At 58.2% G+C, this 27,915-nt stretch overlaps 1 protein-coding gene across 7 annotated transcripts in view; it reads left to right on the forward strand.

Moving 5' to 3' along the window:
- Positions 1-27,915, forward strand: part of Rasa3 (RAS p21 protein activator 3) — an 80,383-nt gene that overhangs the window by 18,509 nt on the left and 33,959 nt on the right. For 6 of the 7 annotated variants that reach the window (XR_007108753.1, XR_007108754.1, XR_007108755.1 and 3 more), the window contains exons 2-5: positions 9,740-9,857; positions 18,303-18,406; positions 20,308-20,402; positions 25,954-26,030. Coding sequence is in view for 3 of the 7 variants with exons in the window: in XM_047552905.1 (XP_047408861.1) it covers positions 9,740-9,857; positions 18,303-18,406; positions 20,308-20,402; positions 25,954-26,030 (394 nt within the window). In the remaining 4 variants the exon portion in view is untranslated. The remainder of the gene's footprint in view (positions 1-9,739; positions 9,858-18,302; positions 18,407-20,307; positions 20,403-25,953; positions 26,031-27,915) is intronic. The other variant, XM_047552909.1, reaches the window with a different exon arrangement.

Consider the following 27,915-nt stretch of genomic DNA (forward strand, 5'->3'; position numbering starts at 1 on the left):
GGGAGAAGATGTCAGGTTTGGTTACAGGCCCTTCCATATCCATGAGCCCAGATCCAACCAACTGGGACCAAAGTATCTTAAAAATTGCTTTGGCCTGAACCTGAGCCGAGGTTTTCTCATCATTGTCCCAAGGGTTTAGGCAGCACATGGTGAGCTGGCAAGTCACCAGGATGACCTGGCTCTGCATGGGTGCTGTGCTGTGGCTTTTGAGGGACTAAGTGCCCTGTGCTTGGTGCCTCGGGTGGTTTCTGGGACCCACTCCATGGATCCTGAGGGAGGATTGCACATCAGGATTTAAAATTCCCCTGTGGCGAGACATCAGACGACAGTGCCAGAGAGCTGGTGACAGATGCCTCTTGCAGGCCACGCCAAGGCCCTGCCCAGATGGTAGGGGAAAGCAGGAGGCAGACCCCAACCCGTGAATCTCACCATGCAGTGTCAAGGAACACGCAGGGAAAGAGTTAGCAGGAAGCGGGGATTCTCGGCTGGGCAGCCGGCGTTTAAGTGTACTGTGCCAGTGGCATGGCACCTGCTGGGGAGCTCCGGCAGAACCCTGGCAGGATTTCTGCTGCGATGCGTGTGTGTGGCCACTGTGTGCTCACCTTGGCCTGAGAGCGGGAGCTGCTGGAGGGGGGCCTAGCCACCTCCAGCTCCTCTGCAGCTGTAGGAGGGGTCCTGAGGCTGCATTCAGACTGGCTGAGGAGTGTGTAGTTTCTGGCACTGCCTCCTGCAGAACACTGTCTTTCCTAAAAAGGGCGGTGGTAAATCCACCGTCGGTAATGTGGGGAAATGTCTCGTGTCATAGGTTGACTGGTGCAGTCTGATTGACTATGCTAAAGCCTTCAGAACTCCCCTCTTGCACATAAATACCTCCTCCTGGTGGTGGGAGGAAAGTGCGTGTGTTCCCTGCAGCGGGCTTGGCTGCCCCTGCTTGGGGCTGCCCCAGGGAGGTGGCCCTTCCTACACAGGCTCACCAGTGGAGAGTTAACTGGCTATAGCTAATGTGAGTTTCTTTTGTAATTAAAATGTTTTAAAAGAGGGAAAAATAGTTCCTTTATAAGACTTAATTTTAAACATTCACAGAGGTCCTGGATGCTGTGGAGCATCCCTGGGTGCCACCGGGATTGGGAGGGGCTCTGGGAGCCTGTGGGGAGGTAGCTACAGCACTCCTTGCGCTTACACCTTTGATGCCTGCAGGCCACACACCTGTGGGGCTACAACCTGTGCCCTGAAGTTATTTTCAAGTGGAACTTCTGTCAGCAGAGGCTGGGCACTCTGCCTGGTACTGCCTCCCTATCTCTCTGTGTCTCTCTGTCTCATATCTGTATTTTTGTGTGTCCGTCTCCCTGTCTCTCTATCTCTCTGTGTCTCCCTGTCTGTCTCTTCTCATGAGTGCTTGGGTTGCAGAAGGTCTTCCTAACCTGCTTCTTCTGGGCTACACTGACCTGCTGGCTGGCAGAGTGAGCTGGTACCTATCTGGGTTTGATACGCAAAAGTCCAAACTCTCCCTCCTCCTGACTTCGAGGAAGCCACTGAGTCATGCCCAGCACACCAAGAGGACCCTGGGGTGCTCAGGGAGACCTGGAGGAGAGAAGAGAGCTCAGGGGCAGAGAAGGGCAGCCCTCTGCTCCCTTACAGAAGATGGTCTGTATGGGGAGGTAAAATCAGTTGAGAGTCCTGCAAGTTCTTTGATTAGCTTTTTACTTCTTCCTTATTCCAATGAATTCTGACACCCTGTATTATGTGCACCTGTCCCTAGTGGCCCATGGCCCTTCTAGTGCAGATGGCTATGTCAGTAGGGTAGTTTCCTGCTTAATTAGACTAATACAGATGCTAAAAATAAATTTGGGCCAGGCATGGTGGTGCACACCTGTTATTCCAGGATGACATCTCAGCTCTTGAGCCTGAGGCAGGAGGATCACAAGTTTGAAGCCAGTTTCGGCAACTGAGCAAGGCCCTTAAGCAACTTAGCAAGATCCTGTCTCAAAATAAAAAATACAAAGGGTTGGGGATGTGGCTCAGTGGTTAAGCATCCCTGGGTTTAATCCCCAGTGCCTAAACAAACAAATAAATAAATTTGGACTCAAAAGAGTTTTCGAGTTTGCAAATAAACCCCTGATTGCTTATGTGTGACATGCCCAACAGTATATGCCCACCAAGGGGGAACCTGAGCATATGTGGGGTGCAGCAGGGACTGTGGTGGAGGCCATGCTGGGGGCTGTGGTGGAGGCTGCTGGGGTCATCAAGGGGCTGCAAGGGAGTCACGGGGGTTGCAGAGGAGACTATGGTGGGGGCTGCATGGAGGACCTGGGGGCTGCCATGGGGCTCCACTGTGGCTGCCACCTAGCAGAGCTGTGCCAGGCATGGCCCGGTGCCTTCTCCATAGCAGGAGACAAGCGACAATGCTGGGGTGGCGGTGAGGTTGCTCAGAGCTGTGGTGCTGACCTGAAGAACCAGCAGGCAGAAGCCTGCATCCTGGGTGTTCCTGGGAGGGGCGGGCGTGGACTGCAGAGCCGCTCTTAGCCTCGGCTGGGAGCTTCTTCCACGCACTCTGGGCTTCTGCACTGTGACGCCAACAGCACTTCTCAAGTGCAGCTTCTCAGGGAAGCGAGGCGAATGGCATGTCCACCCCACAGCCTTCCCTTGAGGCCCTGCCCTGAACTCCAGGTCAGGCCCAGGGCTACCCGGTTCCTCTCCAGAGCAAGGAATGCGCCCTCCCCTGGGCCGGGCTGGGAGTTTAGAGGAAGGAGGCCCTGCTCATACGCCGACCCACACGGCAGCCTGCCAGCCCAGAGAAGGTGGGCTGGTCCTCCAGAGTGGCCGTGCTGGGCTGACCCAGGAAGCCGAGACTCTTGGGATTGGGAGGAGCCCGCGGGGTGATCCGGGAGGTTTCTTACGGGTCCTTCTCTGAGTTCTTCAGAGGAGAAGCTTCAGTTTCTGTCTGTCTCATCTTCTGTCAGAAATGCCCACCATCTTCACAGAGCTGCTGCAGTCACCCCCCTTGGTCATCACGAAGCAGAACCTTACCCTGGCTCTTCCCTGGCTCTAACTGACACATGATCAAGAAGACAGACTGGCACATGGGCAGGCACCTGGAGCTGTGGGGATCTGTGTGCTGCTGGTAGGAGACAAGGGACATGTGAGCCCCGAGTCCCTGGAAGACGCAGCTCCAGGGCACACGCAGGAGGGCTGGGGGCCTGCTCACACAGACGGCCTCAGTGGCCGCTCTCAGAGCCCCGTGCAGCAGCAGAGGATGGGACTCCCGGGGCCATCAGCCTTCCCACAGGTGGGCTCTGCATGGCCGTCCAGTCCTGAGAGGGCACAGGCTCTGCAGCCACCACCTGCTGAGTCCCAGGAGCAGCTCTGAAGTAAAGCAAGCTGGTCAGAGGCCACATGCTGTTGTTCCGATTCTGGGGCCTGGACAGGCTCATCCAGAGACCGTGGGCCTGTGGTGTGGGCGCTGGGGTGAGGGGAGTGCAGCCTGGCTAGCGTCTTCACGGGCAGAGAGTGTTCTCACGCTGGCTGCACTGTACAGCCCTGGGGACTCGCTGCATGACGCGCAGTGAAGCTGCTCGAGAAGGCCCGGGATACGGTAAGCCCAGAGCAGCAGGCATGGGGACTGCATGTCTGGTGTCCACGCAGGCGGCCCAGGTCTGTCCTTCCAATGGGGCAGAGCAAGGTGCCCCAGCCTCAGCCTGTGTGGGCCGTGAGGTGTTCTGGGTCTGGAGAGCAAAGCAAAGGCAAGCCCGGGAGGGCACCCTGAGTGGAGGGCGAGGAGGTGGGCAGCAAGAGCGTCTTAGCAGAGGACTGGCCGTGGACTAAGGGCTACTGGTGTCCTCAGGAGCCCAGCTGTGAGATGAACTGTGAGCAAAATGCTCCTCAGAATTCCCTCTACGCACCTCAGGTTCAGCTGGAGTCAGAGCGGCAGAGTCGAGCCTCCTCGGCAGGTGCACCGGTGCCGGCACCCCGAGGGTTCCTGTGGCACACTGCTTGTCCACGTGCAGCGGGAGCGCCCTGCACCCTTGGTGGTGGCCCATGGAGAACTGTGCAGCCCATGATCCCTCTTGCACAGCCCCAGCAGTCCTTCACTCCTGGACAACTGACCAGAGTCATTTTTAAATAGGCCACAACTGTGTGTTCCACCATATTTCTGTTTTCATCTCAGCTGCTAGGGAACTCAGCTCTGCTAGTGCTGGCTCCCATACCGTGGGGTCAGTAGATGTCCTCTGCTTCCTCTCACTGTAGTTGGAGTTTTAATTTCTGTTTTAGTGGCCATGCTTTGTACTCACCTCTCATCTTCTACTGTGCATCCCATCCTTTGTGGGACTGGAGGCAGCTGCAGGATACCTGCCTCCTACGGAGGAGCGGTGGCCCAGGTCTGTGACGGCAGTTGATGTGCATGCAGTAGAGGCTGCTGGAGATGCAGCTTAGAAATTCCATCCAGTGAAACTGGAGACTATCCTGCTAAGTGAAGTAATTAATCCCCAAAACCAAAGGCGAATGCTCTCTCTGATATGTGGATACTGACTCACAGGAGGCAGCGGGGAGGGAGGAGTGGGGGTTCAGGGAGAGAGGGGGAACAGAGGGGGATGGGAATGGGAAAGACTGTGGAATGAATGTGACATCACTCTCCCATGTTCATATATGAAGACATGACCAGTGAGACGCCACATCATGGACAACCACAAGAGTGGGAAGCTGTACTCCATGTATGTACAATACATCAAAATACACTCTACTGTCATGTGTAGCTAAAAAGAACAAATTACAAGTTAAAAAAAAAAAAAGGAACCTGGCCCGGGCTGTCTGGGGAGCTCTGCTCAGACGGCCCCCAGGGGAACTGCGCAGCCCATGATCCCTCTTGCAGTGCTGTTCTTCCCTTGGACATATGTCACGGTGCACTGCTGGTGTTGGAGCGCCTAGGACACGTGTGTTCAGTGTTCAGGTTGGAATGGCTGAGGCTAGCCTGAGCCAGAGTGGTGGGTGCTGTTGGCCTCCCTAGGCCTGTGGGGGAGGCTGGCCTCAGTGGGGCCAGGGCTCTGGGCCACAGACCTGTTCACCCGTTAATTCCATTTGCTGTTGAGTTGAGGAGTGCTGGGTGCTAAGTGGGCAAGAACAGAGCTCTGGAGTGTGTGGCAGGAGGTGGAGCTGGTGGTGCTGTGCTGCAGGCTCTAGGCCCTGCCGTAGGTCCTTCCTCCAGGTCCTCCTCTGCCCTCCCACCTCCTACCTTGAGAGCAAGGATTCTAGTCACTGCTGGGACTGCAGCCCGGAAGGTCAGCCCGCTAGGGGAGAGCCTGGAGGTCCTCAGGGAGGTGCAGAGGAGCGCAGAGGAGGCTGGCATGCCTCACGCAGAGGTGCTGACCCTGTGCCTGGGGCTCTCCAGCGGGCTTCCGGGGCCACTTGGGCCACACCTGCCACACCTGCCCCACAGGGAGGAGGAGTGGGTCTGTTCCCAGGGTGCAGGGAATGGTGCCAGCCTTCCTCCTGAAGCTGTGTTCCCTCCCGGCGGCCATCCCAGCAGCCATCCCAGCCCTGGGAATCAGGTTGTGTGGCTTCGGAGTTCATGTGGTTATTCTTCAAGGCCTCCGTTCGCGTGCCCACAGAGAATGCCTGGCGAGCTGGTGTGTCCACAGGTGTGGGTGGTGGAGCTGCAAGAATAAAACATCGACTTTGGGAATGAACCAGAGTTGCTTTCCTTCACTCCCTAGGCGTTCAGCACCTGCAGGATGCCAGAGTGACTTTCCCTGTCTCCATGGGTGGCTGGTGCCTAGAGGGAGGAATGTGCTATTCCTTTGAGGAAACAGGAGGCTGCGATGTGTGGTCAGGAGGGAAGACCTGGCCAGGGCAGGCTCAGCACCTGTCAAGCAGGCTCCATCATGGCTGCCCTTGGAATCAGTCACTGGCTCTTTTGGTGGAGCCCCCAGCACTGGGGACCCTGCCAGGAACGCTGCCTGGAGTGGGCATGGCAGCTGCTCTGGTCCTTCTGGTCCAAGGAGCCTGCCTGACCTGGCTCAGGCTGACCAGTTACTCTCTGGTGTTGCCGTTGTCATAGCAACCAGCATGCTTCTGCCCAGTCCAGACAGGGTGCGTGGGGTGGTAATGCCAGTTGTTGCCTGTCTCACAAGCTGTGCGGAGAGGACGCGCCCTTCCCTCTGCTGAGGGTACCTGGAGCGAAGCGTCACTCCCACTGCTTGTACCTGGAGGTTCTCTGCACAGTAGGCAAGGACGGGGTCCCAGCTCTGTGTGTTCCACCAAAGACCATCCCCACAGAACTTCCCGCCTTTCTCCAGAAACACAGGAACTCTTCGTACAAGACCCAAACCACAGCAAGACAAAAAAGCAAACCCACACAGAAAACCCCAAAGGGAAAGCAAGAGAGAACCCAGAGGGAACCGGTGCTGGAACCCACCTCGAAGGCTGGGGCTGAAGGTCAGCAGAGTAGCACTAGCTTTGGGGCTCGGATTCATGGACTTTGCAAGAACCATCAGTGCCCACCCAGAACTGGGAGGTCACCGGGCCCAGCCTGACCCCAGCAGTCTCCGTATCCCCTCTCCCACCCTGAGCCTGTGCTTCTGCAGGACCTAAGCAGGCGTGTGTGTGCAGGTGGGGCCCCAGGCCAGAGGGTGCTGCAGAAGCTCTGCCTCTGACCCGTGGGAAGTGGCGGGGTTCTTCAGCCCTCATCAGACTTGTCTTCATGCCTGCGCCCAGCAAGAGGCCGTTCAGGAGAGCCGCAGGCACAGCCCCCACAGGCAGCAGCTCTGAGAGGCATCCTGTGGGGTTCTCCCTGCGCCAGCCGACAGCCATGGTTCCTCCATGATTCCCAAATAAGAGTCACGAGCCCTTTTGATCTAGATGCATCTCAGAGCAGAGGCACAGAGTTGAGTTGTTTTCACAGGGGAGGAGCCTGAGTCCCAGACACAGACTGTGCATGGGAAAGGTCACATGCGGGCGAGGTCCCCAGGCAGCTCTGTGAGTCACAGCTGGTGCAGTCACACACCCCCAAAGCCCATCAGGGCATGGCAGATAGGATTCACTGAAAATCTCACCCAGTTAGAAAGACTTCTGTGAACGTGGACCTTCACTCAGCATCCAAACTGCATCAATGAAAAGCTAAAAGAAGAAACAAGTTGCATCTGTCCTGCCTTTGGGTTCCATTTCCAAGTTGGCACTTCTCCAGTGAGCTGTTCCTGATCCCAACTGCAGCACCCATACCTTGGCATGTGGAGGCCTGTGGTATGCAGAGGCCAATGGTGTGCAGAGGCCAATGGTGTGCAGAGGCCAGTGGAGCTGCAGTGCCCGTGTCACAGTGTGCAGAGGTGACTGCTGGCTCTGGCGTGGTGCTCTCAGCTCTAAAGATGGAGTGCTGAGGGACTTCAGGTCTGGATTGGTTTGGTTCATTTGTTTTCAGGGTCGACAAGACCCAACTACCTGGTCCCTGAGTGTGTACCTCCAGTGTCGCTGGCCAGTAGGTGCCCAGTGTCTGTCCTTCTCCTGACGTGTGTGCCTGATGCATGTGGAGCCCAGTGCCAGATACTGTTACTGTCAGAGCGCTAGGAGGCAGACGCAGCCCTTGAAGGTGAACCAGGTCCTGGGTGGTTCTTCCAGCACGTGCCTCGCAGCCTGTGCTCAGTGCTCCCGCTGTGCAGACCTGCTGCTCGGGCCTGCAAACCTGAGACAGGTTAGGGCAGGCAAGGAGCTTGCCCTTGCCTCTCAGGTGCCTTCTGTAGGGCCACTGAGTACACTGAGGTCCCTTCTGCTTTCTCACACTTGGTCAGATGCTTCGGGAGCTGCTCTGAGAAGCAAGGGCCAGTGGAGGGCAGACAGGGACCCATAGCCTGTTGCTCCTTCTACATGTTTTTTAAACATCTGGGATTTCATTTAATCTTGTCATACAAATGTCCTCCTTGATCATTGTTCCAAATTTGACCTAATACTATAAAATCAAATTCCAAATAAGAAGTCATTCATGGATGAATGAATAAGCAAGATGTGGTCTATAAACACAAGGAACATCTCTCAGCTCTTAAAGAAAGAAATCCTAATATGCACGGTGTTAGCCAGCTCTCTGTCCCAGTAACGAGATGTCAGAGACAGTTAAATCATGGGAGAAAAAGATTATTTTGGCTCACAATTTTGGAGGATCCAGTCTAAGATCAGGTGGGCCTGTTGCTATGGGTTTGGTAGGTATGCTGGGTGGAATTGTCTGCTGGGACAAACCACTCTCCCAGGGCTGGGAAGTGCAGGGGGAGGTCCAGCCTGGGCTCCACAAGCCCCTGGGCCCCACAAGCCCCTGGACCCCAGGGACCTCCCAGTAGGCCCACCTCTCAAAGGCTCTGCCACCCCCAGAAGCACCACCCAGGGACCCAGCCTTCTGCAGTGGTCTTCCAACGATGGCGCACTGTGTCACAGAAGCATCACAGCAGTGGACAAAGCCAGCCACGGAAGGCCAGGCACTGAAGGACTTCACTTGAGCAGTCCCAAGGGGCTTCAAGTGCCATAGACAGAAAGCAGAATGGCGGGCACAGGGCAGGGGAGGTGGGAGAGGTGGGGACAGGACTGAGCCTCAGTGTGGGAAGAGGAAGGGCTGTGCAGATGGGCACAGTGACGGCTGTGCAAGGTGCAAGGGTGTGGCTGGGGGACCTCCCATTCTGTTCACACGCTGCAAGTCTAATCCCAGGAAACGGCTCTGTGAAGGGGTGCGTCACTTGGTGCTGCAGGAGCACAATGGCATTCTGGCCAGGATGTCGATTTGTAGCAAGAAAATCAAGACTTAAAAAACAGTGAATGATACATGGGCAAAGGATCCAAACAGACACTTCACAGAAGAAATACGAATGGCCAAAAATATATGAAAATATGTTCAACATCTCTAGCAATTAGAGAAATGCAGATTAAAACTACAGTCAGAATGGCAATGATCAAGAATACACGTAACAATGGATGTCGGTGAGGATGTGGGGAAAGGGGTGCACTCACACACTGCTGGTGGGACTGCAGACTGGTGCAACCACTCTGGAAAGGAGTGTGGAGATTCCTCAGAAAACTTGGAATGGAACCACCATTTGACCCAACTATCCCACTTCTTAAAATCTGCATACTACAGTGATGCAGCCACATAAATGTTTATAGCAGCTCAATTCACAGTAGCCACTCTATGGAACCAGACTAGATGTCCTTCAACAGATGAATGGATAAAGAAAATGTATATATACATGAAATTATGACATTTGATGGTAAATGGATGGAGTTGGAGAATATCATTCTAAGTGAAATAAGCCAGTCCAAAAAAACCCAAATGTCGAATGTTGTCTCTGATATGTGGACAGTAACCCATAACAAGGGAGGATAGGGAGGGGAAGTCTAGAAGATCATTGGATTAGACAATGGGGAAGGAAGAGAAGGGAGGGGGAATGGGAATAGGAAAGACAGTGGAATGAATCAGACATAACTTTCCTATGCTCATACATGAATATACCAGTGTAATTGTACATCATGTTCAACCACAAGAATGGGATCAAATTGTGATGGGTTGCATTCCATGCATGTATAATATGTCAAAATACACCCTGTTGTGTATATCTAAAAACAACAAGTAAATAAAAGAGTGAATGAATACGCAGAGGTTAAATCATGTGCCTTGCTTTGAAGTAAGTCTGTTTTTTGGAAATGTGCCTGTGCTCGGCGAGGTGCTGAGTGTTTCCATGCTAAGTGGATGATACATGTCACGTCCTCTTTTTAGGTGAAGCCAAAAACCTTCCCTCCTACCCTGGGCCAAACAAGATGAGGGATTGCTACTGCACTGTGAACCTGGACCAGGAGGAGGTCTTCAGGACCAAAATTGTGGAGAAGTCACTCTGGTAAAGTCCATTGTCCCTTTACTTGATACCATCGGGTCCCTATCTGTGCAGTGCACAAGCCTGCAAGCCTGTGGCTTCTGCCATTTCCCATGTTCTTGGCAATAAGGCCCAGACATGATGGGGTCTGCTGGCAGGTGGTCACTCTGAGCTTCTATCCTGGGCTCTGATGTCTGCCAGATGCTCCTGTCTGGTGACCACCCTTTCCCACTGTTGCCATTTGCTCTTTTCAGTGGAGACCACTGCCAGGAAAGAGTGCCAAGGGGGTTTTGAGCAGGGAGAGCATCTTAGAAGTCTTCACAACCTCTTCTTTTGCATTTTCCTCGAGAGAGTGTGTTCCTGGGCACTGTGGCGACTTAATGGTAGGAGGCCCAGAAATCCGTCTTTCCATCAGTTGGATGAAGGCATTGGCTGAGGAGAACCGACCTACCGTGGGTCTCGTTCTGCAGTGTCCTGGCCTCAGCTTGCCACGGGGCTGTGGGGACTTGTCAGGACGGCATGTTCTGGGCCCAGGAGAGTCAGCTTGTCTTCTTACAAGCTCTGGCCGAGGAGAGGTCCAGCGGCTGGTTGCGGGAGCAGGTGGGGACAGGAAGTGGCAACAGGGAGGTCACAGAATAGCTGTGGAGTGGCTCAGAGGCCCAGACAGGAGATCCGAGGTGGCCAGCGTGTCCTTGGTGTCAGCGGGGGCGGCTGAGGTCTGGTGGTACACCCAGCCTGCCCAGTGGGCACTCTGATGGAGCCACTGTGGATCAAAGGAGCCAGCTGGAGCCAGCGACTCCTCCTCAGGACACAGTTTATGGCTTGTGGTTTCAAAACAGCTGTTTTCCTTCAGAGAGCATTTTTAGCAGCTGAATGTCCCTTCCAAGTGGGAGTACCCTGCTCTGCGGGTGGAGGAGGTCTAGTGCTGGGCAGCCCTCGAGGCCCCTCCCCAGGCCAGGCAGCCACCTTTCCTCCTCCATCGGCTTGTGCCCACCCTGCTTGCGTTGTTTTAACTTGTACCCTCTGGAATGACTCTGAGAACTAAAGGCTTGGGTGGTCAGGAGTCAGGGCCGCCATGGAGTCAGCAATTGGCGGTGAAGCCCGGATGAGTCTCTAGTTAAGAGGGGGCAGGCGGGGAGGCCCCACCCTGGGAGGTGCGGCTTCATCCCAGAAACCTTTTCGCTGCTGGTGCGTGGTGTGCCAGAGGCTGGGGAGGTGCCCCTGGCACTGCTGCCTCCTGGCAAGGTCGCTCCTCTCCAGACTGCTGACTGAGGTCAGTGGAACTGTCCCCATGGGGTCTCCTGGCAGGCGGAGTGGAGAGGCGGGGCCCACCGTCTTCCAACATTTCACACAGAAATAAATCATGGTTTCTGGCTGGGGGCCCCAGAAACTGCCTCTGGCGCAGGAAAGCGGCTGACCTGGGAGCAAGGAGGCGTGTGCGGGGCCTCTGCACAGGGAACTCGCGGCTGGAGCAAGCGGCAGCGGCGGCACTCCTCACACTGTCCAGGTCCCCACAGCCTTGGCTTCCGTCTGGGCCAGTGCGCCAGGTGGGAGAGGGCTGCCAGAAAGCTAAAACCGATCGCCTGAACGGAGCCGAAAGGCGCAGGGCCCTGGGCGAAGGGAACCAGCCCTCCTCCACGGAGCTGCACAGAGGATGCGGCGTGGTCCTGGAGGCCCGCTGCACTCAGTCCCTGGCCAGGGGCCAGTCAGCCTCCGCTGCGGCCCAGCACCTGCAGCCATCTCTTTCCATCCACATGAAGTCCCAGAGAACAGGCTTCGAGGGGAAGGAGCACAGGTGGGCAGAGCCTCAAGTCCACCTGCGAAAGAAGCACAGGTACTTAGGGTCCCTGGCACAGAGGTCCACTGAACTCGCTTGACATGTGGAAACAGCAGAACTCCATGGTGACAGGGTCAAGGCCAAAGGGAAGGACCACGTGATCTGAAGAGCAGAGCTCCTGGAAGTGAGGACAGCCCAGCCTAGAGGAGGCCAAGGGGACAATGGGAGACCATTTGGATCTAGCTCAGAGACCCCAGGAGCCCAGGGTGTGGACGGTGCAGGACAGGGCAGCTATGGTCCTGCTGGTCAGAGCATCCTAGGAGGAGCGTGCTGGGGCCAGCTCAGGGTCCCTGTGGCCTCAGCTGGGGGACAGGGCCCAGAGGCAGAGGGTCCCTGAGTCCACTGGAGTTGAGGCCAGAGGAAGAGGGACCACACCTGTGGGCAGCTGAGGTGCAGAACTGAGGACCAGCTGCTGGATGCCCCACCCCTCCTGACAAGGCTCAGGAAGCTGGGGCCACCCCGCTTTCAGGGAGCTAAATCTCGTTGCCTCCCCAGCAAGCTGCCCCAGATCAGCATTTCCTTTAATAGATACTCCTTTGGCAAAGTCGTTGTAGGAAACAAGGGAGCCCATGCTGCGCGCCTGACCTGCGGAGGGCAGAAGGGTGCTCTCTGACTGAGTAGCAGAGCCCCAGGCCCTCTGCTGGATGTGCCGAGGACTCTCCCCCGCAGCTGCCTTTGCTGCACTGGGGTCCACTGGGACAGGATGGCAGGTGCGCTGGGTGCACGGCCCTGCCAGTGGCTGCAGTACTGACCGAGGGAAGTGGCCCCTCTCTGTTTGCAGTGCAGAGTGGAGACCTCCCGCTGTACCCGACGAGGTCTGAGCTAGGAACTCTTGGAGGAGACTCACCCAGAGCAAGCCCTTCTCCCTGCCTCGTCCCATCTCCAGGAAGTTTCTGTGCCACTAGGAGACCTTCTCCTGCCATGGGGTGTGAACTTGGTCCACAAAACTGTGTGTCCAGCCTTCCTGTGGCAGTCTGTCCCTGTCCCTTGTGCACCAGGGACTCTGTGACATAAGTGGACAGGCAGAGCTTGGGAAAGCACCCAGGGCCCCAGTGGGTAGGCCCGGCTTCTACCCCTGGGTGATGCCCCTCAGGGCCTAGAGGAACAGCCAAAGGGAAGACGAGGTCACAGCTAATCCAGCAAAATAGAAGCCCATGTAAGTCACAGAGGAAGTGAACGTCTGCTGCAGGTTTTCAGTCCTTGCCGGAATATTCCGTGAAGTGTCTGCCTCTTGGTCTCCCTGTGTTCAGGTCAGGATGTGGGATGCATTTGTCCTCAGGGATGGCTGTCCTATGTGACACTGACATCGCTGCCTCTCCGCAGTGTCCTGCAGTGAAGGCAGGTCTGGGTCCTGGTCTAGCTCTGTGGCCCTACAGAGCTGTGTGGCACTCTGCAGAGACCCTGGCTCCCTTCATAGTCATGTCTGGAGTGGGAGGCGCCAGAGCCTCCTCCCAGCCGAGATTTCTCCAAAACTGTTCTGGAAATCTAGACATAAATGTCGGTCGGCAATTGTGGGCAGTAGTAGAGTCCTGAGAGGTTCTTGTTCTTTCCTCCCTATGTATGTTCTACATAAAATCAGCAGTTAAAAATGAAGCTGACAGCTTCTAGCGCCAAGGGAAGTGGGGCTGGTTGGTGCTGGGCATGTGGGTGGTCGGAGCCCAGGCCTGAGGAGCTTGCAGGGAGGTGACCCTGGGGTACCCCTCCTGTGGTCCCAAGAGGGATCCTGTGCGTTGCATAGGAAATGTGCTTTGGTGTGGTGGGAAGATCTCTGCAGCTCCGAGTTTCAGGCAGGGCAGAGGCATCTGGGTGGGAAGTTAAAGGGACAGAAGTCGATGGTTTGAGAGACAGACCTCGTCCTCCTGGAGTTTTAATAAAACCACACTGTTAGCTTAGAAAACACCAACTTTGAGACTGCTGGACGGTCCAGTCACATTCTGTCTCCTATGTTCGACTTTTCTCTAATATCTCACATTACTGTGCTTGACTACCACGAGCAGGAAGTGGTCCCTCGGGCCCAGCTGTGGCTGGATGCTACAGGGGCCACTGCAGCTCCTCACCTGCTGGGTCAGTCCCTAGCTGTGTCCTCCCAAGGGCCTGGTGGGGGCTCTGGAGTTCACAGTATCACAGAACATGTGGGGCCAGTGTCAGACTCTGGCTCCCCCAGGAACCCTTGCTTCAGCCAGGCCTTAAAAGAGCCAGTCCAGTCTTAATTTTGTCCCTAGCCAGGACTCCTGGGCACCTGCTGAGACAAGTCCTGACACCTGGGCCTCCTGGGGCAGCCACAGGTCCTTTAGGGCCTGGAGGAGTGGGCAGCCCCTGCCGGCAGCTCCTCAGGCCATGTGCCTGGGGCCAAGCTGTGCGCCTTGCACCGCTAGCCTGCTCTTCTCTCTGTCTAGGGGTGGGCTTGAGAATTCACAGCCCTGTGTGCGGCACTTCAGAATGAACACCCCCAGCTGGTCTCGAACCACGTCGTGGTGCCCTGAAGTGCCGTGTGTGCTGCAGGCTTCCTGCCAGACTGAGTGCTGGGCATGCAGTGGGCCCAGGTGGGAAACGCCCAGCCCCGTCCAGCCAGCCCACCCTGCCCTGCTCCATCTGCTCACCCCACCCCGCAGTGGCAGCCTTGACCAGGCTCCGCAGCCCCTGCCCCTGCCCCTGGCCTCTTCCCCTCTCCTGCTTAGGTCTGTGGGGTGAGACAGAGACCCCTGTAGTGTTTCACTGTCCTTTGGAAGACTGAGCAGCTTCCCTCCCTGGCGAGCCCAGCTGCGCTGATGCTGCTGAGGGACCAGCAGGCAATGGGTGGGGCTCAGGCTTGGCCCTGCGGCTGAGGGTTGGAGTTCTTGGCAGCCTGAAGGGGAGGCTCACAGGTGCAGGCGTGGTGCAGCCTGGGACCTCCAGGGAGCGTTGGGACTCAGCGGAGGGGACTCAGGCAGACTTCAGGACACCTCGAGGTCCTCCTCCCAGGCCCCTCGACCGGTGGCAAGCTCTCAGTCCTCGAAGGACTCCTCTGTGCCCAGCACTTCTTCCACCCAGCCCATCTCTGGGGACCTTTGGATATAGCATTTGCTTCAATGAGATTTAAATTGTTTTTAGTTCATGACAACCACTTGCATGTTTCATTAGCTGGACACCAGCCCTTGAGACATAGCCCGGTGTCCTTGCATTAGCCCTTTCTAGCTGCCTCGGAGCCAGAGGGAGCCTCACGCCCGCTGCCCTGGACTGTGGGTGGAGCGGGGCCGTCTGCCGCACCTCCCACCCTGGAGCACAGAGACACTCAGGAGACTCAGCCCTCTCCCTCACACCCAGGCTCTCTGGCCCCAGATACTGGGAAGTAGATGCAGGAGCTCGTGGCAGAGCAAGGCGCTGGGGACCCAGCCTCCTCGTTTTCTCATGACCAAGTGTCACTTGTCACGAGGCTTGAGCAGCTGGGCTGGGGTGGGGCAGTGGTGGCCTCGCACAGATGTCGGGAAGTGACTCAAGGAGAAGTTGGTGGTTTCTCTGTGGGTCCCAGTGAGGCCCTGTGACCCTCCCGGCCAAGCCTCCTGGGCTGGGGGCAGGGGAGGAGAGAGCCGGATCCTGGGGAGGCCCCACCTGGAGGCCCACTGCTTCCTGCTAGTGTCTCTTTCTCTGTGGAAATTTGCTGGACTTGAAACTGCGCCAGCTCCTTCCGGCTTCTCCCTCTGACTGAGGAGAGGACCGCTCACACCCTGGCCGCCGAGGGTGCCGCGGCTGCACACGTCGATCCCCTTGCTTGCACAGCTGTACTTGGTTAGGGAGGCCTACGTTTCCAGCAGACGCTTCCTTCGTTTGGAAAGAAGATTCTGGAGCCCTCAAGCCGCAGGCGGGGCCTGTGCCGCAATACTCACGCATCTGCCTGGGCTGATCTGGAGGGACGGAGCCAGGCATGTGCAGCAGATGCCTGAGCCAGCCTCTGATGTGAAGGGAAGCGCCCAGCACTGGGCCCCTCTGAGGTTGTCAGAAAGGAGCCCTTGTCTTTGGGGTAGCCTGGGGAGGACGAGGGTAGGGACACACTCATGCCCAGTTGAACTTTCCCTTTTGAACTTAGCTTTAAACTCTGTGGCCTGGGAAGAGATGTGCGGGATTTCTGTGGAGGAGAGAAGGGCAGAGCAGGCCACCTAGGCCCTCTCCTGCTCTGTACGGCTGGGAGCATGGTGCTGGGTCCCTCCCCTCTGGCCCGTCCTCCATGAGCAGTGGGAGCCTGGTGGCCCACCACAATCTGGTGTCCACCCAGCCTGCAGAGGTCATGCTGTGGCTGCCCGGCCCATCCCCCCATGGAGAGGAGGAGGGGCAGGAGGGGGGCCACCCTCTGGGAGATTGGCGTCCTTGACCACCCACGACAATGTTGTTAACAAGTTTGCAGTGTTTTTAGTTAGAAAAAGAAATTCTCATGCTGCAAATTAGCTGTTTTGTCTTCAACTTCAGCACAAGCTGAGACGTCCCAGTGGGTTGGTCTCCCGAGCTTGAGAAGGCCCAGGAGGGAGGCGTTTTGAGAAGGAGGGTTTTCAAAGTGCTTGGGCACCCAGCCTCACTGCTAGCTTAAGCATTTCAAGCTAAGTGACTCTCCTTTCGTCCTGCTGTCAGTGTAGCAAAGTCGAGGCCGGTCCACAAGGCTCCATGTCGGGCAAGTGGCGTTGGGTCCTCAGGCCTGGGACTGGCTGTCCTGCTGCAGCGCTAGGGGCCCCTCCAGCAGGACAAGCAGGCTGCCAGGGACGTTGGAGGGCCCGCTCTGCGTTGCTGCTCTGCTCCTGCCTGTGACCAGCCACGGGAGGCTGCCCTGTGCTTGCTGTGCTGCCCCACGCATCTCCCCACACACGACTCCAAGGCCGGGGCAGGACATGCAGCGTGAATGTGCCCCGAGATCTGGCGGGGGCTCCTGAGGCTGCCACGGTGTGCAGGGTCAAGCTTCGTCACTGGGGAGCAGCTTGGGGACGCCGGCAGGCCTGCCTGTCACACCACCAGGTTTCGAGGACCTGAGGCTCGTTCCTGGAGTTTCCTCCTGAATCTTCTGCCCTGGCAGGCAGGCCTGCGTGGACAGACGCATTCCGTGTGGGCAATTGGGGGTGTGGCCCCAGTGCTGCATTCCAGTGGGTTCTGTCTCCAGCGGTGCTGCTGGTCTGTGTGGCCCGGAGGCTCGACGGTGCAGGAGGATACTTCCAGTACACGGGCCCTGGGACTCTGGCTTGGCAGGCATCAGAGAAGTTACCAGAAGGGTCTTGACCCACCCACCCTCCTGCCACTTTCTGTGAAGGGCGTGTGTACCAGAGGACTCGTGGACTCAGGAGAACCTCCACACCCCATGGTGAGGGGTCTGGACCGTTGCTTCACAGCTACTGCTGAGCTGACCCTGGCTGTGGGTCAGCATAGCTGGGTGTCATTCCACCCCAGAGGGATGGCCCCTGGCTCAGGGCCAGCATGTGGAAGGGACTTTCCACAAGTCAGACACGGTCTCCCTCTGCTCCATCTAGCCTGGCGGCTGCAGAGAAGCTAAACCCCACGTGCTGTGGATTCTGGACCCTGTGGCCTCCAGCTTGGTGCTCGGAGCTTTGCCTCTGTGTGAAATACCCGAGGTGGATGGCTTCATAGAAGAGAGGTTTCTTTGGGCTCATGGTTCTGGAGGTCCAAGCCTAGGGCTGCATCTGCAGAGGTGGAGGCGGCAGGGCCCGGGCCATCGTGACAGGGGCCCTGGATGTGACCAAAGTCAGTTGGCTGAGTCATTCCTGCTGGGGATCGTCGTGAGCCCTGGTTCTCAGAGGTCAGCAGGTACAGGAGGCTCAAGAGGGTGTTGAGGCCGGTGCTTAGTTCTTCTAATCGCTCGGGCACTGGTGCCCGGGAAAGCTCCTCCCATGGCCGGCCAAGGCCTGCAGAGCTGTGCATCTCCTGTTTTGGGCCTGAGCCCTGGACGTTCCTGACTCTAGAATGTCGCCTCATCTCAAGTGAGGCCCATGTGTCTTACTGCAGCGACCACCCTCCCCACACAGCCCCCAGGTCCTTGTAACACGTGGTGCCGTGAGCCAGAACAACAGGAGGCTTGTTCAGTGACGAAGCCCTGGCTCTCTGCCCCTCTGTTAGACCCTGTGCATTTCAAGTCCCCCTCTGAGGACTGCTGCAGCTGTGGGTGGCTCAGGTGTGGGCCATGGAGCCTTGGGAGCCGCAGGGACAGTGGCACAGTGGGGCTCTCTCCCTGCAAGAGGTGAGAGCAGCCGCTTGGGTGGGGCAGTGCCTCACTGGCCTCGCCTGAGATGGGCACCAGGGCCTCTTTTCACAGAGAGTGAGTGCTGTCCCCCCAGGGATCTTCACACCTGCCCCCAGCCGACTCTGGAGCAGCGTGAGGTGTGGCTCACGCTGGGCTCCCCCATTTCCTGAACTCTGGCTCACCAAGCATGGTCCATGCTTGGCCCCCACGCGGCCTTGCAGAAGGGCTGGCTGTTCTTCCATAGGGCCCACAGCAGGCCCCCCATGAGCCCCTCCATGTCTCTCAGGCCCCCGGTACAGTGTTCCGTGGCTGTCACAGCAGATCGCAGTGAGGCCCCTACTGATGTCCACTTGGCCTCTCCAGTGCCAGTGTGGACACTGCAGTACGACCCTGACTGTGTGTGTTTCCTGTGTTTCTCAAGCCCTTTTTATGGAGAAGACTTTTACTGTGAAATTCCTCGAAGTTTCCGTCACCTGTCATTCTACGTTTTCGATAGAGACGTTTTCCGGAGGGATTCCATCATAGGTAGGTGCTTGGGCGGATGTCCCTTTCCCCTTCTCTGCCCCTGCTGCACAGGTCTCCCCTGTTGGAAAGCCAGCGTCTGGTCTGGAGGCTTCCTGGTGGTGGAGCTGGGTGGCCTGAGGGGCGAGCCTGCCTGGCCTTCCCCACAGACAAGTCCTAGTCACCACACGTGCTCTCGTCTTCCTGGGTGAGCCGAGCAGGGCTGTGGGTCTGCAGGTCTGCCCTTCCCTAGCCAGGGCTTCCATCCACCCCTGACTCAGGCCCCAGGCCAGTGGGCAACAGGGGAGCCCACCTCTGGGGTGTGGGCACTGTTGCCCAGGGCTTCCAACAGTCACTGACATGTGCAGGCCCAGCTCCAGCTGGCATTGCCCAGCACCCCTGCCCCCGCCAGAGTGCAGTGCTCTCCCAGGGATTGGGAGCTCTCAGAGGTTGTGGGGCGCCCCTGCCAGGTCTGTCTCTGGCATGGGTGTCTTTCCTCAGGATAGGGGACTCGGGCCATGGGGTGTTCTCTGAGGGCTCTGGGGTGCCCGTGTGGGGAGTAAGGCCCGCAGCTAGGTAGGAGCCTGGTGGGAAGGGCCTGAAACCTGCTCGTGCCATGACCCCGCAGTGTGGACTGCAGAGCTGAAAGTTGGGGTCGGATTTAACAGAAGCACCTGAGGGGGAGCAAAAGGGCAACCTGCAGATAAGACCTCACCAGCCCCAGAAGCATGCCCTGATGCAGGCTGCCAGAGGGTAAGCATTTGGGGGAGCTCCCACCTGCATCTGCACAGCTCCTGGATCCCTGGCGCCTGTACCAACAGTGTGCTGCATAGGAACCGTCTGCTCTGGTGTGCTTCAAGCCTGACCTGATGGTCAGGGTGCAAGTGAGAAAGATGTGCCTGAATATCCCGTGCACTGCCCCATTCCAAGCTGGCTCCGGGTCTGCTGGGCCTGCTGCTGGTGAACCAGCTGGGTTGTGCTGAGCTGGAGTTGCTGGCCAGGGCCACCTCCTGTGCCCAGCCTGGCAGTGCCCCAGTGTGTCTTGGGTTTTGTGACAAATGCCTGAGCCTGGAATTTTGCGAACCAAGAGGCTTGTCATGCTCATGGTTCTGTGGCCAGAGGCTGTGGCCCCTGTGCATCATGACCCAGTGGAGAGCTGGGAGACCAGCACAGGGGGCCCAGCACATGGAGGCCCCTTCATATCCACACTCCTGTGAAGATTATCCGCCCCTGCAGAAGGCCAGGCCACAGGGAGAGAGGCCCTTTTACCTCCTTTGTAGTGCTTTGAGCTTTGAGCATGAAGGGCAGGCACTGGTGTGTAAGTCACAGTACACACATGTGTGTTAAATATGTGACGACCTCCTGGCCTGTCTTGGCTCCTGAACATGAGCACCCAGGGTACCAGACTTTAGAGGCACACGCCTGCCTGGCCAAGTTGACCCCAGAGCCTGAAGGTTGCCTTATTCCTGTGAGACCACAACATCACATCCCACGGGACAGAGGATGAGTCTTTCAAGGGCCCCATGGCTGCTGTCAGAGGTGGGAGAGCGCCTCCCCAGTGGGCTGGTACATGCCAGTCGTACCAGCCCTGCCTGCGAGGTGGGCTGCGTCCACTCCCAGGAGGTCAGAGTGCTGGTGCGTGAGTGACGGCCTGGACCTGCTGAGCCATGGCTGGTGGGAAAGGAGCTGCTGTGTGTTCTGAGGCTGCACCTACGGGGGTGTGAGTCCACACCTCCCCCAAACTTGCAAGTGGAGTGAGTGGTAGGTGCCAGGTGCCCAGGTGGAGGGCGGGTGCTCAGGCCCAGTGCCTGCTCCCGGCACCTGGAAAGCACCTCCGGACCAGGCACTCGGGCGTTCCATGGCCGTGTGCTCTGCGTGCAGGTGCTGCACCGTAGCCCTGCTGAGGGCCTCTCTATGTGTTCCAGGGAAGGTGGCCATCCAGAAGGAGGACCTGCAGAAGTACCACAACAGGGACACCTGGTTCCAGCTGCAGCACGTGGATGCCGACTCGGAAGTGCAGGTGAGGCGGGGCGGTGGCCGGGAGCCTTGCGTGGTGCTGAGTCCTGCTGAAGACATAGCCTGGGCCTCAGGAGGGAGGAATGATCGGCACACCCTTTATCCACAGCTCACACCAAATCCTGACATGGGGTGCTTTTGCTAGTTCCTTTGGTTATTGTCACACTTGTAGGGCGGATTAGAACAGCTCTAAAGATCATGACATGACCAGGCGCTGGGTGCCTGGCCCTTTCCTCCTCTCAGGCTTCACGTAAGGTGGCGGGTGGCGCTGCTGTGGTCAGACCCCTGTGGGGCTGTCCTGAGCTCTGGACCTGGAGCAGCACCAAGGCCCACACCACCAGAACAAAGGCCTGGTCCTGGGTCAACCTGCATTGCTTGGCCATGGTGCGTGACTGAGCCCAGCTCAAGAGCAGCCAGCTTGGTCCGAGCTCAGCTCCCACATCCAGGAGTGGCGTGTGCTGCTGGGCTGTCTCCACGAGCCTCCACCTCCTGGTCTTGAGGTGGGTTCAGCAGGCCAGGGTGCATGTGGCTCAGCGGTGCTGGGTGCTGTAGGCTGCGGCTGTCACTGCTGCTTTTATACCTGGGCGGTGGTGTCACGAACAAAGTTCCTCAAGTAGGTGTCACGTGGGGACTTGTCCTGAGGCTTCCTTGGAAACCATCATGGTCAGCGGGGGAAGATCCGTGCCACCATGCTGGCAGGTTTGGGCTCCAGGCCCAGGTGGCCTGCCTGCCTGCCCCACCCCTCAGGGACCCTCCTCCTCAGCAGGGCTGTCTGGGCAAAGGGCAGAGGTTCAAGGTAGCAGTCTGCTAAGGTCATGGGCCATTCAGACCCTGTGACCAATCAAGGTTGGTACACAAAGTCGATGGTGAGCTGGGCTTGGGGGTGACGGGCATGAAGGCCCTACCCTGGGGAACACACTTCTCACTTAATTAACTCTTGATTAACTCTACCTCCCGGGAAAGCCTTGGCCAGAGCCCAAGTGTGTGGGAACCAGAAGACACTAATTACTGCAGAGCTGTAATAGCGGCAGGAGAGCAGCCCGCTCCTGTGCCCAGCTCAGAAATCTCACCCAGCAGGGGCTTCAGAAGGCAGCTGTGAGTGGGCGCTGTGGCCCCTGCTCCTCAGGCAGATGGAGAGCAGCAGGTCTGGCTGCCAATTGGTGCAGCCTGCAGAGACCTGGGCAGTTTCCCCAGATTTGCTTGATTTTACTGGCAAGTGTGACTTTTCTATTTCTTGCCTTTTATTATCATTTTTATTTACTTAAGTTTGAAATGGTTATGGATTTATGGAAAGTCGCTGAAAAGAGTGCCCTGGAGTGAGGATCAGCTGGCTGGTGCATCTCCTTGTACCTGGAGAAGGGTACCCATCCGGCTGCCCTGCCTCTTGTGGCTGGTCCAAGAGCCTCCAGGTCTGAGCCACCTGCAGGCCGCGTTCAGATCGCACCGTTCACACACATGCCTCTGTCCTGTGCAGCGTCACCCCCGGGTTCTTGGTGTGGGAAATAGCAGATTTTTCATCTTGGCCACTTTGAGTCCAGGTCTGTGGCAAAAGCACACGCACACCACTGTGCGGCGTCACGTCCATCTCCAGACTCTCATCTTTCCAAGTCGCAGCTCTGTCCCCAAGTGGCCGGGGTCAGCCACCAGTTCCTGCGGCTCTGTGTGACGGGCAGGGTCTCCTGGAAGCCGTGGAGCCTCTCCATTCCCTGGGCCTGGCGTCCTCAGCTTCCCCGAGAGCGGGCCAGACTCCCTTCCTCCCCCGGCTGGCAGCGCTCCCGGATGGAGGGACGCGCGTGCCCACTGGGGCGGCCGTGGTCGGCTCCACCAGGTGGCTGGTGGGTATTCTGGGAAACTCTCTGGCGTGTAGACTGGTGTTGCCGCCACAGTTGGGAGTCAGAGCAGCTCTGTCACAGCAGAGCTATAAATACGGCACACGTGAGCCTGGTGTGGGCGGGCGTCTCCTAGCGGCTGCAGGAGGCGGGCGGCCGGCCCTCCTCTGAAGGCAGGTTCCGCCCCCGCCCAGCCAGTCCCCTGGGAACTCGGGTGGCAAAGGGCCAGGGAGCTGCCTGAGGGCTGGAGGAGGACGCACGTGGTAGCCCTGGGGGTTGCTGCGGCACTGCCCTCAGCACTTCTCTGCTGCGTCTGGCTCTGGACGTTTCCCACCCACAACGTGGCCAACACCGGGAGGCGGCTGCTCTGCCTCAGGCTGACCATCTTCACTCTCATTTCAAAATGTCAGTCATAGTTTTAGAAGGGCAGAGGGCAGCATGTGGCTTCCTGGGTCCACTGCCCCATAACTCACAGGAAGCAGGCTGCTGAAAGAGGGCCACCGGGTGGGTGATACCAGGTCCACTGGGCAGAGGGGACAGGCAGGTCAGCAGCCTCTTGCCTTCTGCAACGGGCGACTTCAAAGGCCTTGGACAAACACTTGTCACCTCTGCCCTCCCTGGACACCCCCTGCGTGGAGAGGGTGGAGCAGGGACTGGTGCCCCGTGGCACTCAAGGTCCTGGGGGCACCAAAAGGGCAGGGGTCTGCCAGCCCCTCACCCTGCCCCAGCACACCCTGTGCAGGATGGAGTGCTGACTAGTTATCGAGGCCCGGCTTCCACCACCCCAAAGTGTCCAGCCTAGAGACGCAGTGGGAACCCACACTCCAGGGACACCTGGGAATCTTGTCCTGTGTGTGTCAGGCAACCTGAAAGATGACCAAGGGCCAGCTTGAACCTCGCCGAGGCACGAGGCTAGCAGGAGGGGCAGAGAGCCAGGCTTCCTCCTTCTCTGCCTGGTTCTGCGCCTCTGTCTTCTCTCCTCACAGTCTCACCGGGTCCAGGTGCTGGGGCAGCCTGGAGACCGTCCAGCGTCCAGGACTGTGGACTCAGAGCATGGCCTCACACAGGGAAGGCCTTCCTGAGGAAACGGGCAGGGAGCACTGGAGGCTTTTTATCTTAATGAATAAGCATCATTTATTGATTTATTTTTAGCAGTTTTACACTTCAGAGAGGTTGAGCAGATCCTGTGCACCCTGCCTGACGCAGAGCTGGAAGTCCTGGGTTCACTTTTGGGTGTGTGCTACGGCAAAGGCCATCCCTGTGCACCTGCTGCCCACACACCCATGGTCCACTGTGGCGGCATCTGCTTTCTGACCACGGGAGCTGTGCTCTCTCTTGTTCCTGGGCAGCCTGCTGGAGCTCACGTTGTATTCGTCCTTCCAGAGAACCTTGTTTTCCCCTGTGGGTTTCCTGTTTTCAGTTCCACCGTTGCTGGTCTAATTTTGATCACCCCTTTTTTCTGCTTTCTAGTTCAATCTGCTCTCCTGGTTCTAGACAAAGTTGCTGGTTCTGGGTCCTCCCTTTCAGGAGATGCGGCCGGTGCTCCGATCTCCCTCCCACGGTGCTTTTGTAGTACTTCCTCAAATTCTGAGGAGTTTTAGTTTCTTTTTTGTTCATTTAAAAATATTTTAAAATTTCTCTTGAGACTTCCTCTCTGACTCACGAGACGGTTAGAATTGTCTAGGTGTGGGGGGGTTCAGCTGTTGTTGCTCTGGTTTCTACATAATCCCCACATGGCTGACAGGACTTTCAGATGTGTCCAGGGGAGTCTGGTGAGGAGGACGTGGATCTTCTGCCCCGAGCTTGGAGGGAGCACCCTCGGAAGCAGCTATCTGCAGAGCTCCGTCAGCCTCACCCAACTAAGGACCCTGTCCACTTCCCAGGGTTTTCTTAACTTGTCAATGTCATTATTCACCTTAAATAAGAACACAGACAAGTGGTCAGCCCCAAGGCCACCTTTCTCTCGCAGAGAAGAGCTGCCCACAGGACACCTGCCTGCACCCCATAAGACCCGCCTCACCTGCCAGCCCATCAGACCCAGGGGTGACAGGTCACGAAGGCGGCCGTCCTGGGGTCCCCTGTGCCGGCGCCCCAGCTCCCCTCTCCCGGGAGGGCCCTCCCCGGACGTGAAGGCACAGGGCCCAGGTGCGCTCCAGGAAGCTCTGTCACCACCAGCGGGAAGGTGTGACCCTTGAGGGTCACAGTTACTTGTGCCTGGAGGTCTCCGCACCCTCTAAAGTCACCACCTGGCCACTGCCCGCACAGGAAGAAGGCCACCTGCACTGGTGGGCGGGGGCGCTTCTGGGCTGCAGGTTCCCAGGGTGGCTCCCAGGCAGGAGGGCCAGGGTGTGCTTCTGCGGGCTTCACACTGCCACGCCTCTCCCCAGCCTCCTAGAAGGAAGGCTGCTGCAGCCGTCCACACTGCAGGCAGCTGGGGAAAACAGGAAGCAGGAAGGAAGCTGCCCTGGCGCTGCTGGCCACAGGGCAGCCAGTCTCACCCCAGGCACATTCCTTAACTTTCAAGAGGCCACTGGAGATGAATTTGAGTTCTGTCCCTCCAAACACCTTGGTGACCTCCAAAATCAGGTCTTAAGGAGCTGGTCCCTGGGTGGAGGGGCCAGACTTCAAGAGACTGCCCCCTGGTGGTAGAACCCCCTTTGGTCCTGAGCCCTGGCCCTGTACCCTCTGCAGCCCCAGGACACAGAGCGTCCACTTTTTAGGTGGAGAGATTAGTAGCCAGCCCCAGCCCGGCTAGTGCTCCGTGAAAGGGAGCTGTGGGAAATGGCCCTGGCACCTCTACTGCCACCTTCTTGCCCTGCTCTCACCATCCCCGAGGCTTCGCTCTCAGGCCAAGGGTCTGAGTTGGGGGGTCAGACCAGGTCACTGGAGGCCAGGCCCAGAACCCCAGAGCAGTAAACCTGCAGAGGAGGCTGCCAGACGAGGGCATGCGGGCAGCGGAGGCCCTATTGCCTGGTGCCCACAACTCACACCTGGAGAAGTCATGGGGACATCATGGGGGCACCAAGGTGCTTGCAGGTTCAAGCGTTAGAGGTGTCTGCGTGAGCCTGGCCATTCATTCCTCAGGAGGTGAGCCACGAGTCAGGTGCCCCAGAGAACCCAGCAAGGGCTACAGCTCAGGGCAGCACAGACCTCGTCCGCCATGCAGCACTCCAGGCCTGGCTTCCTCCCATCTCAGTGTGCTGCTGCTGCCTGGTGCTTGTGTCCACTTCTGGGCACTGGATGTTCCACCTGCCCGGGTCCTTGTACAGCTGGGGGAAAAGCCACAGGGTGTTCTCCAAGCTCCAGCTGCCTCTGCGCCCTATTCCTCTAAAACTGTCCATGGGTACTGGCTTGCTGTGTGAGCAGACTTGGGTTCCCTGGGCTCTTCAGGAGCATGTGGATGCAGGGCTTGCGAGACACCGGGGAGCCTCCCCTGCTGTGCCACACCTGTGCATGGGGTGTGGCGAGCCCAGACTTGGGCCCTGCGAGTGGACAGGCAGCACACCTGGAGCTGCTCTGCCATGAGTCTGTTCTAACGTCTCTGAACGCTGATTCCGGAAACAGCGTGTGGACACAGTAGAAAGCCTCCGGGAGTCCCAGAGGAGCCTTGTCCTGGTATCCGAGTGCTGGGTTTGGAGCCTGGCCACTGAAAGTGCCTCCCTTGGGGCCCGGTAGCCTTCCCACAGTCACCTCTCCTCTGTGACACTCTGTCCTTACGCCTTGCAGGGCAAGGTCCACCTGGAGCTGAGGCTGAGCGAGGTCATCACGGACTCGGGCGTCGTCTGCCACAAGCTCGCTGCTCGGTAAGATGCTCCTGGGGACGTGTGTCATTCCTTCCTGTCCTCAGCCAGGTGAGAACTGTACCAAGGTGGGTGCTGGCCTTCGGCAAAGGCGTGGGCCTTGCCTCCCAGCATCAGAAGAGAGGAAGGCGTGGGGTAGCTGGAATCGGCCTCCCACCAGGTCTGGAACTGCCTGACCGTAATGCTCCGTTTGTGTGGGTGCCTGTGGGTGGACACCCATCTGAAGGTAGGGCTGTCAACCCCTCAGGGTGGCAGACCCCTGCAGTGACCGAAGGAAGCCAAGAGCCCCAGGGAGGCTCCAATGTGCAAACTCCATTTTGCTCCGGTGCTGTGTAGGCCCGCCTGTTTATAGGTGCACACACTGGCTGAGATCTGTCCTGTGGGCCAGCCTTGCCCTTAGCTGGCTAGGCCCTCTGTGTCCCTCCTCTTGCTGCCCACAGAGTGGCCATGATATCCCCTGCCTCTGCCCTACCAGGTCTCATGGCTTCTGTTCCTCCACCTTCTACTGAAGGTGGCCAAGTGCACTCTGATGACAGGTGAGGACAGAGTGAGGGCCTCAGGGTCTCCCTTGGGTGCCCACTTTGTCCCTCGTGCCATGTGCTCACTAGCAAGAGTGGTGCCCCAGTGTGACTGGGCAGCCTTCTCCCTCCTTGCAAGATGCCTGTGGAAACCCCAGTTCAGTGCTGGGATCTCACGCTTTGTGGTCTGCCGGGGGTGAGGCTGGGCAAGGAGGGCCCTTCAGTCACCGCTGTCCCCACAATGGCCCGGGACACATGGCACAGCAGTGAGTCTGTCCAGTCTAATCCTGGTGACAAGTCTGTCTGTGGCAAATGGACAGTCTGGAGCATGCCCTGGGACTGGGGGCCCTCCTGGGAGGTAGCCAGCCGGCAGACAGGTTCTGGGAAGGTCAGGAGCTGGCTGTTCCTCTGCTCAGGAAATGTCTACCGAGTGCCCAACATGGCTTTCCACCTTGGGTGCCCCAAGGATCCCTACAGGGGCTCCAGAGGAGCACAGGCGACTGACCCTCTCTAGACTTGGGATGGCCCCAGAGCTCCATAGACAGGAGTGCAGGTGGATGTGGATGCAGGCTCAGCTGAGAGCCTCTGGCCAGCAGCTGTGGCACCAGGTGCAGGTGTACAGCCGTGACAGAGCTGGCCAACTGCAGGGAGGGACCTAGCAGCACCTAAACACAGGACTGTGCCCTGAGGCAGGGGCCCAGGCACCAGCAGACCTCCTGACCCGGGGGCCTCCACTCTGATGTCATGGGCCCCTAGGGGCCTTTCCACACCCATGAACCCATCACTGACCGCAGGCTGCAGGTACTCTGGAGGCTGAGTGGACCCTGCAGGTCCTGACCATGGCTGTGGGACCCGGGGGTCTCGCACCCACTTGGCTCCAGAGAGCTGCGTGGGGCCTTGTGGGAAGTCTGACCCTGAGCCCTCAGGTGCCCTGGTCCTGCAGGCCTGCAGACTGGGCCGCCTCTTGGGGAAGGTGCCACATCCTCCAGGGGAGGGACAGTCCCCGTGCACCAGACACCTTGTGAGATCAGGAACTGGCGCTGGCCCTCCTCACCAGGCAGACGCAGTCCACGTCCCTGGGGGTCCCAGAGCCTGGGGCGGTCCTCTCACCCCCCTGCTCCATCCACCCTGTATGGGCAGGCACCGCTGCACCCTCCTCCCCACCACCCCGCTCAGCCTCCTGGTGAAAACCAACCTTCCTCATGCCGCCCTCCTGCTCCCTGCTCCGCCCCCTCCTCCCTGCTCCCTCTTCTCTTTCTCTAGCTGTCTTCAGCCAGGGCTACCACCCCTGCACTGCCCCTGTACCCAGCCCCCTGCTCCAACCCTGGGCTAGGCTCTGGGGGTCTCCTGAACCTCAAAAGAGCCACGAA

Source organism: Sciurus carolinensis, chromosome 5 (genome assembly GCF_902686445.1).
Source record: "Sciurus carolinensis chromosome 5, mSciCar1.2, whole genome shotgun sequence".
Taxonomy (NCBI): Eukaryota; Metazoa; Chordata; class Mammalia; order Rodentia; family Sciuridae; genus Sciurus; species Sciurus carolinensis.